The sequence below is a fragment of the Clytia hemisphaerica genome, unplaced genomic scaffold (assembly GCF_902728285.1).
Source record: "Clytia hemisphaerica strain Z4C2 unplaced genomic scaffold, Clytia hemisphaerica genome assembly, whole genome shotgun sequence".
In the NCBI taxonomy this organism is placed as follows: Eukaryota; Metazoa; Cnidaria; class Hydrozoa; order Leptothecata; family Clytiidae; genus Clytia; species Clytia hemisphaerica.
In genome coordinates, this window is record NW_027103519.1 from 46902 (window position 1) to 64221 (window position 17320).

The 17320-nt window shown below is 34.9% G+C and overlaps 2 protein-coding genes across 2 annotated transcripts; one reads left to right on the plus strand and one right to left on the minus strand.

Moving 5' to 3' along the window:
- Positions 1-12559, minus strand: LOC136799336 (sorting nexin-14-like). The gene is made up of 33 exons (XM_067056038.1): positions 12488-12559; positions 11914-11971; positions 11723-11805; positions 11528-11555; positions 11034-11084; positions 10882-10925; positions 10498-10585; positions 10295-10379; positions 9930-10086; positions 9597-9717; positions 8922-9005; positions 8503-8617; positions 6299-6366; positions 6053-6140; positions 5908-5965; positions 5742-5808; positions 5270-5325; positions 4789-4877; positions 4576-4616; positions 4151-4279; positions 3860-3920; positions 3692-3713; positions 3523-3572; positions 3166-3419; positions 2587-2666; positions 2397-2442; positions 2152-2272; positions 1747-1840; positions 1465-1535; positions 927-1022; positions 586-677; positions 275-334; positions 1-137 (listed from the first exon to the last, which is right to left on the minus strand). The coding sequence occupies exons 3-33, from the start codon at positions 11776-11778 to the stop codon at positions 117-119; spliced, it is 2493 nt and encodes an 830-aa protein (XP_066912139.1). The 5' UTR covers positions 11779-11805; positions 11914-11971; positions 12488-12559; the 3' UTR covers positions 1-116.
- LOC136799337 (uncharacterized) lies at positions 7028-8496 on the plus strand. The gene is made up of 2 exons (XM_067056039.1): positions 7028-7108; positions 7349-8496. The coding sequence occupies exon 2, from the start codon at positions 7372-7374 to the stop codon at positions 8413-8415; it is 1044 nt and encodes a 347-aa protein (XP_066912140.1). The 5' UTR covers positions 7028-7108; positions 7349-7371; the 3' UTR covers positions 8416-8496.
- Positions 12560-17320: the final 4761 nt, after the last annotated feature.

The window sequence follows — 17320 nt, forward strand, 5'->3', positions numbered from 1 at the left end:
AAATGTTATAAGAATAAATCTTACGATGTTTTTCTTTTTGAAAGTCTACTATTTACCCTAATTGTGATATTTAAAGAGTTTTGGTTTAAAAAATAAAAAAATAATCCAGTTTACTGTCAACTCGTTCCATCTCCAACCTAAAACGAAAAAAAGTTTACAACAATTCACTTCATACAAACGTGGAAAAGATAGATTTTAAGCATCAGTACAGTTGGAGCGAAAGCTCTATGAAATTAAAATTGCAGGAATAGATAACAAGAAATTTCGGAGTTACCTCAGATTTCAATTCAGGAAAGACTTCTTGGATTATATCATCGAAAAGAACATAAATAAGCTAGAAAAAAGAAGGAGTGAAACAATTACCATTGACCATATCTTAGACAACCTAAAAAAAGACAGTCGCTTCCTGGGATAAAAGGATAAGTTGAAAATCTGATGGTCAGACGCCAAATGAATTACCATAAATTTCAGTTTCGAGCTAAAAATTTAGCTTGAAGCGATTTAGATCTTTATGAAATTTCTTTTCTTCAGCCAATGTATAAAACCTTGGAGTTGGCGATTAAGAAGCCAACAAGAAGTAAATACCTGCTTATTCAATTTTGGTTGTTGAAGCATTTCGAAGAATATTTTTAAAGTGTGATCATGGTTGTCTACTCCGATCACTGTTTTCACATTTTCTAAGGAAGATAAAATTAGAAAAAATTTCTTCTAAGTTTCGGGTACAAGGTAGGTAAGTGTGTTTTGAAGAAATCAAATCTATACCCCCTACAATTAATGACCGTAAATGTTCAATATCATTAACTAATTATTTGTGCAGCTCTTCCAGTTTAAAATCTATCCGATTATTTTCGAAGGTGAAAAGGTTGTTTTCAAACTGGCATAAAATTATTCCGGGTAGAGTATTCTTCCAACGAAAATAGTTATACCTGGTACAAAGAGAAGAAGCTGTGCTAAGGTGTTGTCTCTCCGTTCTAATTTGTCAGTGTCTGTACGAGGTGGATCGTTGTCAAAAAATACAATATCTAGAAAAATCAAAGCAGATCATTCAATCAGTCGAAAGTATTGGTTTTATTGTACTTTGCGTTATTCTGTAAAAAGATTTCTTGACTAATGGACTGGTACAGGAGTACTCTTAAATTCCAAATAAACGCCTCCCACTCCCTGCGCTTGTTAATTTAACGAAAATTTTCCAACCCCCAGGATCGCCGTTTATTGATTTCAAGAATATTTCAGCTGTCAAAGAAAAGGTCCCTTATTTTGCTCTAAATAGCCTGATTTTAGCCTTCATTTGCCTTACTTTTGAGTTTTTAGAAGTACAATTTCAAATCCCATGTTTATTAAAATTTTGAAAATTTTCCAACCCCCCCCCCGTTAATTCGAACCCCCTTGCTTATTTGGAACCTTAGGATGGCGAAGAAGCAGGACATCCGGTACATCTAGCCCGAAGGTTAAAGAAATAGCTACCTCTTACTAAGGTGATATATTTGACCAGTTGTTGTTCTGCTGTTGCTACGGATAGTTTGTGTGAAAGATATCTGTGAAAGAAACAATGCATACACGTCTACTGATGGCATGCATAAACAAGTGTTGACGCTTTGGAGATTTCTGAATGTTTTTTCCTCATTAATGTTTTGTTACATAATCGATAATGTATTGAAAAATGTTTTCACATAAATAAAAATATAGGGGTGCAAGCTCGCCATTTGCTTCGCAAAGGTAAACGACAAAGAAACAAAAGTATCTTACATGTTAACAAAAGCATCTATGGTTTCTTTGCCGATGTATTGAATGAAGATAAGGACGTGGTGCACCCATGTATTGATGCGGAAAAAATGACGAGCTGAAATAAATGAAGAATATCTATGATTTGCTGTAGAACTAAGCATTTAGAATACTCATAAGCAATAGCAAAGGTGATGATGATCCAGTTGTTTGTTATTTATACCTCAATGGAGTGTAAAGTGGGGATTGTTCATAATTTCATTTACGTAACATTTGTAATTAAGTAATTATGAATCCCGTACATCTTGAAAAAGCTAAGTTTTGAAATACTTGTCAAATCAGTTTCACCTTTTAGCGTGTACACAGTATAGTGTCGTGGATAAATGACTATGAATGCCTGACCTGGTTAGCATTTTGAAGGAAACTTACCAATAAAAAGGATGAGTTGAGTGACACTTTGATAATGTGGAAGGGTGTGTGTGGATTCATCAGAACTACTCGACATGTTTCGCCGATGGTCGATGGCCCAAGCTGGCGGTGGAAGGTACATCTAAAAATTGAGTCCGTCAAAATAAAGATGATATTATGTTAGGCAATGGAGCATTGGGACAGAATCTCCATTCACTACATACCAGCAAATTTCTTGGAAGATCTTTGCAAAATAATCGACTTACCCTGCTATCAGACCTTCGGTGTTTGGTTGGCATTGATGGGGGCGACCTTAAAAGAGGAAAGTACATATCGGAAAAAAAATTTAATTGATGTTTTTACCGTAGCAAGAAAGCTTGCCACCGAAAGCAGAGAATAACCATCTTTTTTTGCCAATTCGATCCTTGTAAAGCAAGATTATTGAAAGTAACTTACTTTGCAGCCATCTTCTTCTTCAGTGGGGGTTCAGCAGATTGTATGAAGCAGTCCAGAAAGCTATCCAGATTCTGACCTTTCTGTAACAAAAATATAATACATACAAAAGAATATACACGACTGTTAATATATTTCTCTGCTAAAATGGCTGAAGACAAACTAAAACCAAGAAAAGGAGGTGAGTTGCAAATTAGCGCAAAATAACAGCCCATTTTCTACCGTTTGAAAAGGAAGTCTCAAGCCTAATTCGAAATTTTGTCAGATTGACTATGATTGACTGAACCATGGCGTTCTAAATTTACAGGCCTATAATGCCATGGCCTGAACCGTATTTATATCTGACAGAATTTCTAGCTTCAAACATCCATTTTTCCTTGTGTATTTAAGTACAATATTTGTTATAGTATGCTATTTGGCTCAGAACTGTTCTACTCGATGACATGGATCATTTCCTTTGTAACCTGTAACTCCAAAAAGGGTAAAAAATGACTATTTCAGATGCCACTGACCCTAAGGGTTGCCCCTATTATCAGTAGACAATAAAAAATAAAAGTAAAAATGAAAATAACAATCTCTTACCTCGACAACCAGTTTACTTTTAAGCGAGTTTACTTTACGATGTGCTTCCCTCCCTACACTATCAGGTTCGAACAATTTATCCATTTCTTGACCAGGAGTGAGGAAACTATGAAGTAACCCACTGGTTCGAAGAATTGGACTTCTCACCAACCGTTGAAGGTATTCTTGAAAACGTGATCGTGCCGAGTTCATGTAATCAAAATCCTTCCGCAGAATGGTCCGCTTTGTTGGTAGTTCTGCCACACTGAACGAATCTGAAGCGAGGAAAAGCATAGACTATGTTATAGCATAAACTTAAAGTTATTATAATTTCACAAACACATTGCAAAAAAATATAGACTAGGGCGGGTAGCTTACCATGGAATCGTTTCAGTTTGTCATGAAGAACATAAAATTCGTTGTATTTCCTGAAAGAAAGGCAGAGGAAGATATTTCAAAGAAGCAGTTCTCGTTTACGTTTTTTGGAGATTTAACTCTTACATCACACATCTTGACAAATATGAAATTAATTTGCAAACAAGCTTACCTAACCACTTGCCAACTAGTTTCTAGAAAATAAAGAAAATTCAGCTGAAGTTTAGGTGAAGAATTATATTTTAAAATAAAAAACAATTCAATGATCAGTTTATTTCGCCTATTTTGAAATTCCAAAAGTTGAGCCCATCAAACATTGGTGCAAGCAAATTCAACTTACCACTAGCATCTAGCCGTGTGTCTTGTTTCAGTCTTTCCACTTGTAAAATGAAAACGTAAAGCTAAAATACGAGCGTGAGAACATTAAATGATCAAAATATCTGAATATCAAAATATGTTTTCAAGGAGTTCATTACATCAGAAATCTTACACTTCATAACGGCAGTCTTAAAGTATATCATTTAACGTCTCTATTGTCTTTGCATACACAGCATTTTTAAGAAGATAAAAACTTTCGTCTGCCTACCTTTTCTTTCGGAAATGTCGTTTTCCAACAACAGATCACACCTACCTTTTTATTTTTATCGAATATGAAATCCACTTTGGGAATGGTGATATGCCAATAAGAGAGATCGAGCACTTCGTCTTCATCCGCGTCGTCATCGTCCAGCTCGTATTCTTCTTCGCTCTCAAACGCTTCCTGTAAAACATAGTATAGAAGTGAAACGCAAACAATACCTCAAAAAACAACGATAACTTGTAGCATCATACGCTGCGTTTAGTTTAAACAGAGTCTTCAACGAAAAAGTTTTTTTACCTTGTACCATTGTACGATCCAAAGAAAAGAACAAAACTTGATTTTGAAGACAAACAAGGGTCTTTTTTAATACAAAGAAAACCGACTTAACAGTCCAAGCTTATCAGGTTGGATTTTATGACAGGTACACTTTGGTTTGCAACTACAAGAACTAACAATGTTTTACCAAAACTTTTTACCTCGGCCGGGGAATCGTTATCGTCGAATGAAAATTGTTCGCCTGCAAAATAAAATCCAAAGAAAAACCCCTTTATCGTTTATCAAAATATTGTGCGCACACCCCAATGACCAGAGAACATTATGAAAGGATGTCGGATTATTTGAACATAATGAAAGTTAAAGCAAAATGGCCACCCATGAACTAGATCAATATCAAATCAACATTAGCTTACCAAAATCACGTTCTTGCTTCTTTGCTTTGATTTTACTGGCCAGTTTAGAAAAGTTTTCGAAACCCATGAACTTTCGTTTCGCAAGATTTCTAAAGAATAGGAGAAGCAGAAAATAACAATACAACATGAATCTGGACGTCATTCAAAAGAGAAAAAGAAACTCCTTTTTGTCTTAATTCTGTAGGGGAAGAAACTTGTGCGAATTATCAAATTCCTGAAATTTTCCAGAAGAATATTTCAAAATATTTTACAAGAAAAAACTTTTGCAATTCATCGACCTTTATTCATACTCACTCCAGTTTTTCATTAACTTTTGTGAAAAACGGGGTAGAGCTTGCCTTATATTTTACATCTATCTATCTATCTATCTATCTATCTCGTAAAAGACATCCGAAAATTAAGTTTCAAGTTATTTTGAGTTAAATTCATAGCCAAAGGCAGATTTTTCGCGCCAAATAATGAAACAAGAAATAAAACTTACATTTCAGCGGCACGTTTCTTCTTCGGTGATTTATCTCCACAAAGTAAACTGTAAAACTGTCAGAACAAAGAGTGGAGATTAAAAACAATACCAAGTATTATTAAAAAGGAGTTGTAAATCAGTTGCAAATTTGATAAATGTGAACTTGAGCCTGTAGAATTTAGAATGTACAATTTATACGGGAGACGAGAGTGGGGGATATTTGCACTCCGAAGTATGAGGGCTATACAATATATTGGCCAACAATGTTTAGCAATATGTTTTAAACTACAGGTGCTCTATCATAAAAAATATTTTCCTTTTGTAAACAACTCCCTTTGCAAATGGAGCTGGCAAAATATCACGAACCTCTTTTCAATATAATTCGAGCACTTTGCAATTGCCGGCACTCGCAGTGTCTGACAAAATATTGTTTGGTTTATGTAGCCCTTAAGAAATAAGACATATGTCGAAAATGAGGGCGGGAACGTACCTCCTCACTTTGGTGAAACATTGGCACGTAAGTTTTATCCAACAGGTCCACAGCAAATTCGTAAGCTCTGAAGAGAAGAAATGAAAAAGAAGAAGTTATACTCACTTGCGAAGGGAGAACTGGCAGATAGGGAATGGTGCAATATAAAACGGGGAAAAGTACTTACTGAAATAAAGGAGTTGCGGTTTCCAAACGGCCTTTCCTGTCTACTGAGTCAGCAACGGCTAAAAGAAAACAAAAGGACAAAATTAATGAAAGATCGGCAGGATTTGAGACGAAAATTAATTGAATTTTCCATAGATAAAACCCACCTTTTTGAAATTCGTTGACAACGGAATTTGGGAAGTTGATCTTGTCAACGGCATCGTCTCGGAAGTATAATGCGTCAATTTCTCTGGCCTGAAAAAAAAAATTATGTTTGATTAAAAGTTCTAGTATGAGAATAAAAAGTTTTCAAGCTATAATGTGTCATTCTTCGAATCCACGGAAAGACGAAATAAAACTCTTCTTCCATCGGAGAAGATTTAGCAAGAGGTCACAGCATGAATGTCACGTACCTCTTCTAACACTTGTTCTTCCTCATTTTCACTCAACTCTGGAGCTAAACTTCGCTTGTTGAACTCCTCTAAGATGAAAACAGAATCAAAGCACAGTTAACAAAACATGTTAAAAGTTTCAAACAGAAATTCACAAGAATTCTATTTTAGGCGGGAAACATCGAATCCTTTTGGTCACGAGAAGGCTCGAACTTGTTGAGCATGAATAGATTCAAAAATATTTTTTCAATTATCTCAGGAGAGGGGGAATGGACAGGAGAGTACATGACAGTTACCGTTTTGTCGGTCAATATCGTTACGGCTTTTCGAGATAAAGATAATTTATCCTCGAATTAGATTAACATCATCTGATAATTTGAAGAGATGGAAAATGAAAGAGAGACAACTTGAGATCAATGAAGGATATCCACTCGACAATAATGATAGACTATGGTTGAAACTGGTTGAAAGAAGAGAAGAAATTTAGAAGAAAGAAGAAAAGGAAAACCGCAAGAACGGTTGGACGTTTTGGAAGAAGAATAGAAGGAGCAAAACACACCACGATGATGGTTCGCAATAGAAAAAGTGTAGTGATTTGGATCGCTTGTGAATTATTTATTTACTTTTCTATCGCTCTATTCCATTAGATTTTATATTTCCATTCTACGCTTTTTGTGTAGCATAATTAATTACTCTTTTTCATCTGAACCGAATCTGCTTTTGTTTTCCTTATCCTTCCATATCTTGTGTCATACCAAGAACCATTGAACACAGATTTAGACTAAGAAGAAATTATTTTGAAATTATAAAAGGTTGACAAAGGACAAAAAGGTAAGTCTACTTTCCATCTCATTTCAATACTTATGATTCTGCACTCTAGAATTGTTCTTCAAAACCATTTTTTAGGATTTACCCGAAATGTTACCAAAAGTTAGACAAGATATTCACATTGCTCTCTCAACAATATTACAAATTTAGACTTTAGAAGTTTCGTCTTAGCGATTTAAACTTACATTTAAAATCAATTTGAATTGAAATTTGAAATAGAGTATGTAAATTCTCTTCATTTAGGCTCGACAATATATAGAGGAAGCATGCCAATGAAAAAGGCCTTCACTCTACCACCACAAAACCGTTTTATCGGATCTGACATTCAAACAACAGCCAATATACAACATCGGTATTCAAGAAACCAAGAAGCACTCGCTCTAAGCCACCACACTCACCCTAATGGTGAGGTCAATACCAACTCACGGACACGCTACACGCGACCGAAACCATCCTTCATATCAAACAAGGAAAATATCACGAGCACCATCTCAAAGACCAAAGTAATCAATCACTCGCAATCGACTCGACATCAAGATAGGGAAGGGAACTACACAGCACCACGAATGAACGGTTCCACCACAAGAGATCTGAACAACGCATCCAAACCAAACTCTCCAATTAATAAAAACATCGAATTGGAGTATTTGAGTTCGGACATACCCATAGAAATGGTACGTGATTCAGACAGTGAGAGCGTTAAAAAGATGAGCAACCCATTACAACAATTGTACGTGAACAATGCTTACGAAGAAGAGAAGAGAGGAGCACATGGACAACCCCAAGAAAACAAACAGTGGTACGACGATGGTGAACGCTCGAAATACGGAAACAGCAACATGGACCTGGTCAGTCTGCATTCAATGATCAGTCGCAAGTCGTTGAGCGGAAAAGAACACGGCGACGAATGGATGGTTAAAATGTCATATTCATTGACTGGCGCTTTGTTGTGGATTTTCATTACGCTATGCATTGAAGAGATCGACAGCACAACCTCGCAAAAAGTGTGCCATTCCAATCAAGAAGTGAGGTATTGGGCTAGCTTCGTTTGTCTAGTTGTTGTCGTTACTGCAGCTACCATTTACTTTCAAAAAGGAAATGTGACGCAGTCCGTCGTCATGTTTCTGCTGAACAGTATAGTGTTGATCTCGATCAACCACGCTCCGTTGTCATGCATACGAGTGAGCGGTTTGGATGACCGAGACATGGGCAGGTTGAGAGGCGGATTTCTTCTTTTTCTTTTATTGGCTATCATGATCACGTGGTTATTGAAGAAATATTTGTCTAAGAAAAAACCTTCACTTTGGTGAATCCCAATTGACAGAGTAGTGTTGGTGATATCTTACTAATTCTAATAGTAAGACAAAACATTGCAATAGTGATGGAAAAAGACTTACCGACCGCTAAGCAGAACTGAAGAATGTTGAGTGATCCTTCGCGTTTCATGTACTGCATGAAAGGGTATAGGAAAGTGGCGTTGTGCATTAGGTCGTAAGAAGAGACTTTCAATGCCTGAAAAAAAAAACAGGGAAGGATAAAATCATAAATTGAATTAAATTGAAAAATGAATGTACTACAGTTGAACTTGCTGGTTTTGAATTATTTTCATCAATCTTTTCTAATTTTAAATTATTTATATGGAAATAAACATGAAATTATTGTAACTGTCAGTCCTCGCTGAACGTTTAGCAAGTGTGTTATCAAGTTTCCGAACGGTTCCATTTAGGAATATTCCACTTCCGGCTTTCAAATACGAAAAACTACAAACTTCTGAGGGGGACCTTTGTTTCCTTTTTCAAATACATTAGATACTAACTGATGTAGTTTGACATCCTCGATGTCTTCCGAACTGTGATAAAATTTCTGTCTTCGCCGATGGTGGATAATTGGGCTCGGGTATCTAAAAAAAAGAAATTGTTCCATAATTTCCACCAGTAGGATTTCGAAAAGATGCGTCACTAGTTGTATGCCGATAACAATTTGAAATGTCACGTTTAATGTCATTCTCAACGACAAGGGAAATCTCTTTATTGCTTGAGGACAGAAAAACATGAGAATCATAGTGCGGAAAGGGGTCTGACCTCCCCTTGTTAAGTGACCCCAACCTTTAAAAATGCCTATCCCCAAGGGTGCTGGGCTAAATTTTCGAAAGTATATAGTGTATAGTGCGATCCGATAATCGCCTTCCTCTTCTTCTTTCTTGCTTCTTGTTGACTCAGACTACTCAAACAGAAAAACTTCCTTTCATGCAGACCAAAATTTCATAAGTGCTGGAAAATAATCTACAATATATGTAAGCCCCCCTTCTTAAACGATTAGTGACTGAAAGTTGCCCGGAAGATTTATTCATCGAAAATTGGGCTCAGCAATCGAGCTCGACAGATTTGAAGAGCCAATCACGAGGAGAGCGGGTAACTATAATCCGTGTTGTGGATTTTTGAAAATTTCAGAAAATGATTTTTGTCTTTATTTGAATTGACTCTCAGATTACCGTTTCTTCATCTAAGAAAATGAGCAACAAGTTGTTGACCATGTCAGGTTCCGCTATCTTCTCTGCTAATGGCTGCAAAATGACACGACTCAAAAGTTCCTCCAAAAAGAAATTGCACGAGCTAAACAGAAAAGAATACTCCTCTTTTAATTCAACATACTAACATACATACATATTTAACTATAAAAAAGCAAGAGCTGCCAACCCTTCTCCGTGGAAAAATGCAACCAAAAACTTCTCCTTATAGGAAAAAAGGCCTTTCGTTCGCAATTCCACAGGAAAAATTAGGAAAAAGCCCCTTCGCCCCCCTATTTACGAAAATAAGGGACATACTTGGATACAAGCGCATTCTTCGGTAAGAGGTAAGGCAGGATCGTTTCCACAGTATATCTCATGTAGCTTTCCTCAGCAAGTTCATTTTGAACGGCAAAATGTTTATACGTTTTCAACTTTTCTAGTGTAGCCGACTGGATGTCTGTCCCATAGTTAGCTGTAAAAAGTAAAAAAAAGTTGAGCATTTTATTATAACTGTGAATTCAAATTAAATGAGATTTACACCAGTTTTCATTAAACAATCATCTATATTGTCAGTGTCACCGCAATTCTTCAATTTATCATTAAAAAATAATGTCAAAAAATTCTGTCGGCAAAGAAGATGCACGAAAATCAATGAAAATAACTTTTTTGCTGTTTCTTACCTGCTTCTTTGACCCGTAAGTAGCAATCAAAATGTATGACTATTTTCTTGGTCACCTTTTTTAACACGAAATCCGTCAAGTTGATCTGAAAACAGGATATGAACATTCAAAATTCCATTTCCCTTATTAGCCCAGTAAGTCATTGTGTTATATACAATAAGAAAATCGAATAGTATTAGAAGCAGCAGTAAAAACAGACCAACCTTTTGCAGACGTTCCACGAGTACAGCAGACGCATAACGTAACATATCTCGAATCTCATCCACAAATCTCTGATCATGACTTAAATCCCTGAGGAGAAAAAAGAACGATAAGCTACTGTGAGGAATCATCGCCATTGGATTTGCACCTCCTTAAAATTTTAAAGGTATTTAATCAACAACCAAGTCAATGATTGATTCACAGGGTGAAAATCAGCTGGAAAGGTTTAAAATACTACATATTCTTTTCCAATACTAGATATACGAGAGTAAAGAGTTTTTTCTTTAAACCTAAACTGTGGTCCATACTTAGGATTAAATGAACTTTAATGGACAGCACTGAATATACATTGAGAAAGTAATAAAGATATGGAAGGAATGTCTTACCAATACCAAGAATAAAGATGAGTTCGCAGTGTCATCTCTAGAAACTGAAGAAAGAAAGAATACAAAAGGTCAAACATCTCAAGGTTTGGAAATCTCACAAGTGATTTTCAAAGCAATGGGTGGAAAGGATAACGAAAAAAACAACGAAATACCTCTGATAAAGCATCATCCACAGGCTTTGGTATTTGCACGCTCTCCCAAGGCTATGAAAGAGAACAAAGATCGTTACAAACTGCAGTTTTGATTCGCAAAATCGAAGATCCGTAAAAGTACCGATTTACCGTCATCTTCAGGCATTCAGCTCAGGAGCTATACAAATCAAAATCAAACAGAAAAAAGGCCTTGTACTCGCCGCTATGAATTAGATGGTAGTTATTACCCTAAAACGTTATCCTATTGGGTAGAAGTCACTTTTCAGATTTGAAAAGTCTTTGAGTTTTTTGATTGCTTATCACTCACATACTCTCCTGAAACTTTCCTAAATTAGGAAGTAAAGTAAGCAAATTTCAAATCTAAAAGTGGAGATACACAGAAAAATATTCATATTAGCTGCCTATTACAAAAGCATTCCACTTTCTTGCCTTTTTTGCAGTAAACCAATCTTCTATATACTCCTTAAGAAAGGGGTTGGAACTATGTAACCTACCCTTAACATTTGATTCGACACTTCAGGCCTAAAATAAAAAAAGTGTTTTCCAAGTTGACTCTATGGTGTTTACCAAAACTGATCAAAAGCAAATACTTCGACTGATATTAGACAAAATGGTTTTCCGAACTGTCATGTACGATATTATATGCTTTTTTCAAAACTTTGACAATAGACAATAGACAATAGACAAACCTGTGACGTGAGCAACCTTTTTTGGAACACACCGTACATCCTTTACGTTTTGGCATCTTCACTTCATATGTTGTTTTGGGGGTCTGAAATGACAGAAATAATGTATATAAAGGAAACATCCACATACCTTATCGATTCCAAAATATCTGCGTCAAAAGAAAACAGGGGAATATCTCTATGCAATTACTAACCTTGATGCTTCCAGTGATTTGCAGCAACAAAAGGAGGTTGGGAAGTTCATGACAATTTCTAAAAAAGAATTACCATATATCAAGCAGATCTTAAATAGGTAAAAGTTGATAGAATATTTTATTAGCCTGCAGTGGTGTATAATCAACGAGGTGATGCATAATTATAACCAGAGACAAAAACGAAACCTAAGTTTTGGAATGATTTACATAACGTTCATGGATCATTCAAATGGTTTTCCCTTTTAATTATTAATTGTCTTAAGTTAGTACTTCATGAGATTCGTAAAACTTTGTAAATATAAAAGTTGTTCTACCAGAAGCAACATAAAGGGTATTTGTTATACCTTTTTGCATTGTCTAAATGGTATGTTAGGCCCATAGAGTTGAAACCAATTGACAAATGTTTTATTTACCAGTGTCACTGAATATCTTTCACTGTTTTTTAATCAAAATAATTTAAACACATTGTAATGTAGTATCTTTTAGGGAAATCTTCCATTTTTTCAAACTACAATTCATTAAGTGTACGAAAAAACTCAAAAAAAACAAAAAAAGGAACAAAGAAAATGCTTACCTTAGTAACAACAGAGCAAGCCCAACTCCAATTGCAAACGCCCATATTGAGAATACGATGAAAACATATCTATGGTTGATCAAAGTTTGTCAAAAAATAAACTTCTTTTTAGATACATAAGCAGCCTGACAGCATATAGCTTTATACAGTTCAAAGTAATTACATCAAGGTTGCATATTTCTTGTTATTCTTAGTAATTATGGCTACCCATTAATTTTTACGCACATATACAACTTGAAACAAAATGGAATGAGGCATTATGGCTCTAAAAGATTAAAAGGGTAGTTAATTGTGTTATTTTAAACTTTAGAACAGATTTGAACTTATAACTTACTTAATTGGCTATTTGCATAACACAAAGAGAAACATTATAATTTTTTTCACACCTTGTCGCAATTACTAATCAAACAGCCAATTATCTCTCTAAAAATTTCAAATCACTGTAGAAAAGATCAGATTTTACCATACCATGGTAACTTCAAAAGACTTAAAGTCACCCATAGCTATCAGCTATCAACTTCACTCTTTTTTTAAATGTATTCCCAGAGGATTGGTCTAAAAGACCGTCTTAGGATTTTCCTAATAATTATTTTAATTTGAAATTTAGTAGAAAAGGAGAGAAACTTGCAGCAATTTTTTGGATTTTTTAATGTTTTATTGAATAAGTTGGGAACCGACAAATTAGAAAAAAATCCTTAAGCAGTTTTTTAGACCAACCTTCTCTGAATCATATAAAAAAGAATGATCTCGATAGCCTCAAAGCTATGGGTGAATTCATCCCTTTTGAATGTAACTAGGTCAAACTTTGGTCTTTCAATATTTACTCTTATTCAGTAAGATTTTAATGAACACCATCATTTGAGAAATTTCATGGGCTTTCAGAAAATATATACCTTTTTGTTGCTTTGAAATTTCTTTTTCGGGAGTTATCAACAAAAGAAGAGAAGGTGTCAATCATGACATAAAAAGCAATTACAAGCTTGGATTTGCTCAATCTTAAGAAAAGAAAAGGACAAACTAATAACAAAACTAAGCTTTATAGCTTTATATAAAGCGTAGAACACCTTTGTGCCTGTTAAAAAAATGAATAGAATAAGATCAATTTTTTGCCTTTATTTATTTTTTGGGGAAAAATTATAGCCATTATCCAATAACTTCTTCTATTTAATTTTCTAATGTTCAGCAATTCCACATTCAAGGGTTATAAAATTCAGAAACAACACATGTTTTAAGCTTAAAGTCAAAAAAATTCAAACCAAAAAAGAAATCATATCACCAACTCGATGTAACAAAGACAAATTGTCAAACCAACAAATAAACACCGCAACAAAATTAAAAATCAACAATAATGACAATTAAAGAAACCAAAAACCTAAACCTACAAAAAAGACAATCTCACAATTGACAACTGACAAAAATACAAATTTAGCATATAGAAAACTGGTAAGTGAAATTTATAAAGTAATTTGAGAAATAAATGGAGTGCGGATAGATGAAGACCAAAGTCCGGCATCAGATTCAGCCATTACTCGAGTCACCTGCCATCTAGCCAAAAGAGAAGAAAGTGTTGATCAAGCACAATCTAGAAGAGAAAAGATTAGGAAAGAAAGACGCATTATCGAAAAGTTTAAAAAGTTGGCCTAGAGCCAGGTTGGCATGCTGTATCTGAGTGGACGTACAGCTGAAAGAAAAGAAGAAAATGGCAAATTTGAACATAAAACACGTATGTTTACAGAGAAAATAGTCAACACTGACTTTTCCTTTGAAAATATGAAACACAAAATATTCTACCTGAAAACTAAAGGAAAAAACTTTCGTGGAAAGAAAATTGGATAATGATAATTGAATCATTATATCCCATGACGATCAGTGCGTCATAAAGTGAGATATTTCGTTTGCAAAGAAGTGCACCAAAACACCAGCTTTTTTGAGTTTTGTCTTGTTTACCCAAACGCTGCAATCTTGCGTAGGCTTAGAGCTCAAGACTAGAACCCCCAATACAAGAGATTTGACTGACTAAAAAAAATTCGTCATCATCAATTTTGTCAGGTGTCAGAATCATTTACTCCCTGGAAATACGCAACTTTCTGAAGTTTCTTTTTTTTTTGGTTGTGCTGGGTTGTGCTTCATTTAAAAAATAGGGAAAATGCAAAATTACCATCAATCCTGCCAGTAAAAATAGGTATTCCGACTAGTCCACGAAAAGTGCGCTTGCGCAAGGAATGGGAAATCTTGCAAATTAATATATGCATAAAACAGACAAAATCCTTTTTTTTAATTCTTAGGTGACGTCACCATCGATCCTGACTTGAGAATGGAGAACCAAATTTGGCAATGCATAATTATTACAAGCTGCAGAGAAAGTTTGAGTGATGCAAAAATTGCACGACAAACGAAGCGCTAGAAAAAAAGCCCACGAAAAATTTAAACTAGGAATGTATTGAATATTTTTTGAAAGTCAAAGAACAATTAAAGTGAATTTAAGATGATTGGCTGGATATTTGGCGGACAGATATTTGCGCGTTCCAAGATCGTAAATTAGACAAGACTAAAAGACGGGGGTGTTTTAGTATGTAATATTAATTCATTATTTTTTCATTTTTATTTTTCGCAAATGCAAAATGAATTTTTGATTTTTGAATTTTAAGGAAATATAATGTATTATTATCCGACGCGCGTAAATAGCAACATTTGATTGGTTTCTTTGCTGTCCAATATTTTCGAATATATAGCTTCCATGGTGGCTACATATTACAAAAATTGACGTCACACGATGAGTTCAATGACAATTGAGCATCTTCTTTTTGACGTTACGTCACAAAATAAAAATAAGATTTTTGAATAAAAAACTACCAAGAAACCAGATTTACGAGCATATAAATTGGAATTATGTTTGAAAACGAGAAATATTTTAGCGATGAGCGGATAATAAACCATTTATTTGGACGCAGTCTCATCCAATATGAAAAATATCGGGCTACGAGAAAAGATATTGGACTCGGCGAAGCCTCGTCCAATATCTTTTCTCGCATGCCCAATATTTTTGCATATTGGATTCGACTTTGTCCAATAACTGCTTAATAGTGAAAGCTTGAAACTAATGTCTGGGAAATCAAAAAGAAAACTTTTGTAAGGATTCTAGTTTTTTCAATTATCAACGTTTGCGATGGACTGATGATTGGTGGCACTATCGTCAAGCTAGAATCCCTTCTTGACTCCTTGCTTGAGAAAATGATTGGCGGTTCAAAGTTTTTTCACCCGTGTAGGAGTTGAAAATCCGTAGTGGAACACACACAAGTGTCTGGAACAAAGAAGAACAAATTAGTGACAAAACGATGGAGCGCTGCAAGTTACACATTTGTTATTTGTTAATCCCATTGGGCGATAGGCGGTTAGGCGGGGGCGTTCTCTAATTCTCCAATCAGCATCCGGTAATTTTGAGTGAAAGCAAAAAGTTAAAAAGGGCGGGCTATCAGTGAAAGTTATTGTGACATGTTATGACAGAAAATGTGGTTAATAAACTTGGTGGAAGTATCAAAACAAATTTGTTGTCAAAGATATTTAACAGTAAGTGAAAATACAGGCCAGATAATATCAACAGTCCCATGCTTCGACCAATTGTCCCAAGTTAGAGCAGTTGATGGTAACTTACATCAGTGGAGGCTAACATGCATTGCCTGGCAGTATAAACTTAAACTCGTATATCAAGATTACAGGATTTTGAATACGGATTTTACTTTTGTTATGAGTGGTTTCATTTTTGATATCAAGCCAACATCTTACAGTCTAAGCTTCAACTCCTATATCAGGATTAGAAACTAGGCTAGTGTTACTTCTTTTATCTTTTCCTTTACAACAATACAATGCTGACAAGTTGGCACAACACATGTGAACATGTACATATTGACAAGTAATCCCTGAGAGAAGTTTATATTGAAATCTGCAACAAAAACGAAAGTGGTCTCTTCTACTGATTGCTTCCCAATGCTCCTTCGCAGCTGTTTATCAAATTTTCACCAATGAGGTTGCTGCATTTCAAACGGCCCCTTTTTTGGCACCCGTGGCCTCTCAGTGCCTTGCATGGCGGGCAGCTGTAAAATCCCACCCTTCATATATTTGTTTCAATCCGTGATCCGTGACTTAGATTTTTTCTCATCTTCAATTTACTGAAGAAAGCGGGGATTCGATGCGAGAGTTAGATTGTCAACAAAATGCCGTAAAAAATCATTGAATAAAAGAAGAACTTAAAATCTTAAATATTTTCATTTTGAAGAATAGGTGCAAAAAAGTGAAACATAGAAAAGTTTCATTTTTCATTGCATTATTTGAAAATGAAACCACTCAAAACTAAATTTTATCTTTCTGAAGTCTATTTTTTATATCCCAATCTACTTATACTTATTTATAAACCTTAATATTTTTACTTTTGTAGTAAGATTTTCCTTACTCTAAATTACATAATGACGAATTCTAATACTACAACATTTAGCGCTCTTCTTACTACAATTTTAGGCTTAGTCCCATAATTTTCGTTTTATCACTATCACTTCTGACTTTATTTCTAAACCTCAGTCTCAGTCTTGCCTTGCTCATTAAACCTCCTATGTCAGAACCTTTTTTAGATTTTATAGACTTTTAACATATAACTTTTATATATTTTCATTTTTATTCTAATTTATTAAATTTTATGTTGCAGGTCCACATCAGCTATGTCTGCAATTTTATAACCTACGTTATCAAATAATTGAAATAAATAAAAAAAGTAAAATGGGCCCGGACTCGAAATCCCATAATTTTAATATAGGAGTTTAAGTCTATACTGTCTTAGCAACT

Coding starts and splice junctions, on each gene's coding strand:
- LOC136799337 (XM_067056039.1), top strand. CDS start 7,372: ATGCCAATGAAAAAGGCCTTCACTCTACCACCACAAAACCGTTTTATC.
- LOC136799336 (XM_067056038.1), bottom strand. CDS start 11,778: ATGCCAAAACGTAAAGGATGTACGGTGTGTTCCAAAAAAGGTTGCTCA. Junction 11,556..11,722: donor AAAGGTTGCTCACGTCACAG/GTTTGTCTATTG, acceptor TTTTTATTTTAG/GCCTGAAGTGTCGAATCAAA. Junction 9,006..9,596: donor TTTTCTTAGATGAAGAAACG/GTAATCTGAGAG, acceptor TCTTTTTTTTAG/ATACCCGAGCCCAATTATCC.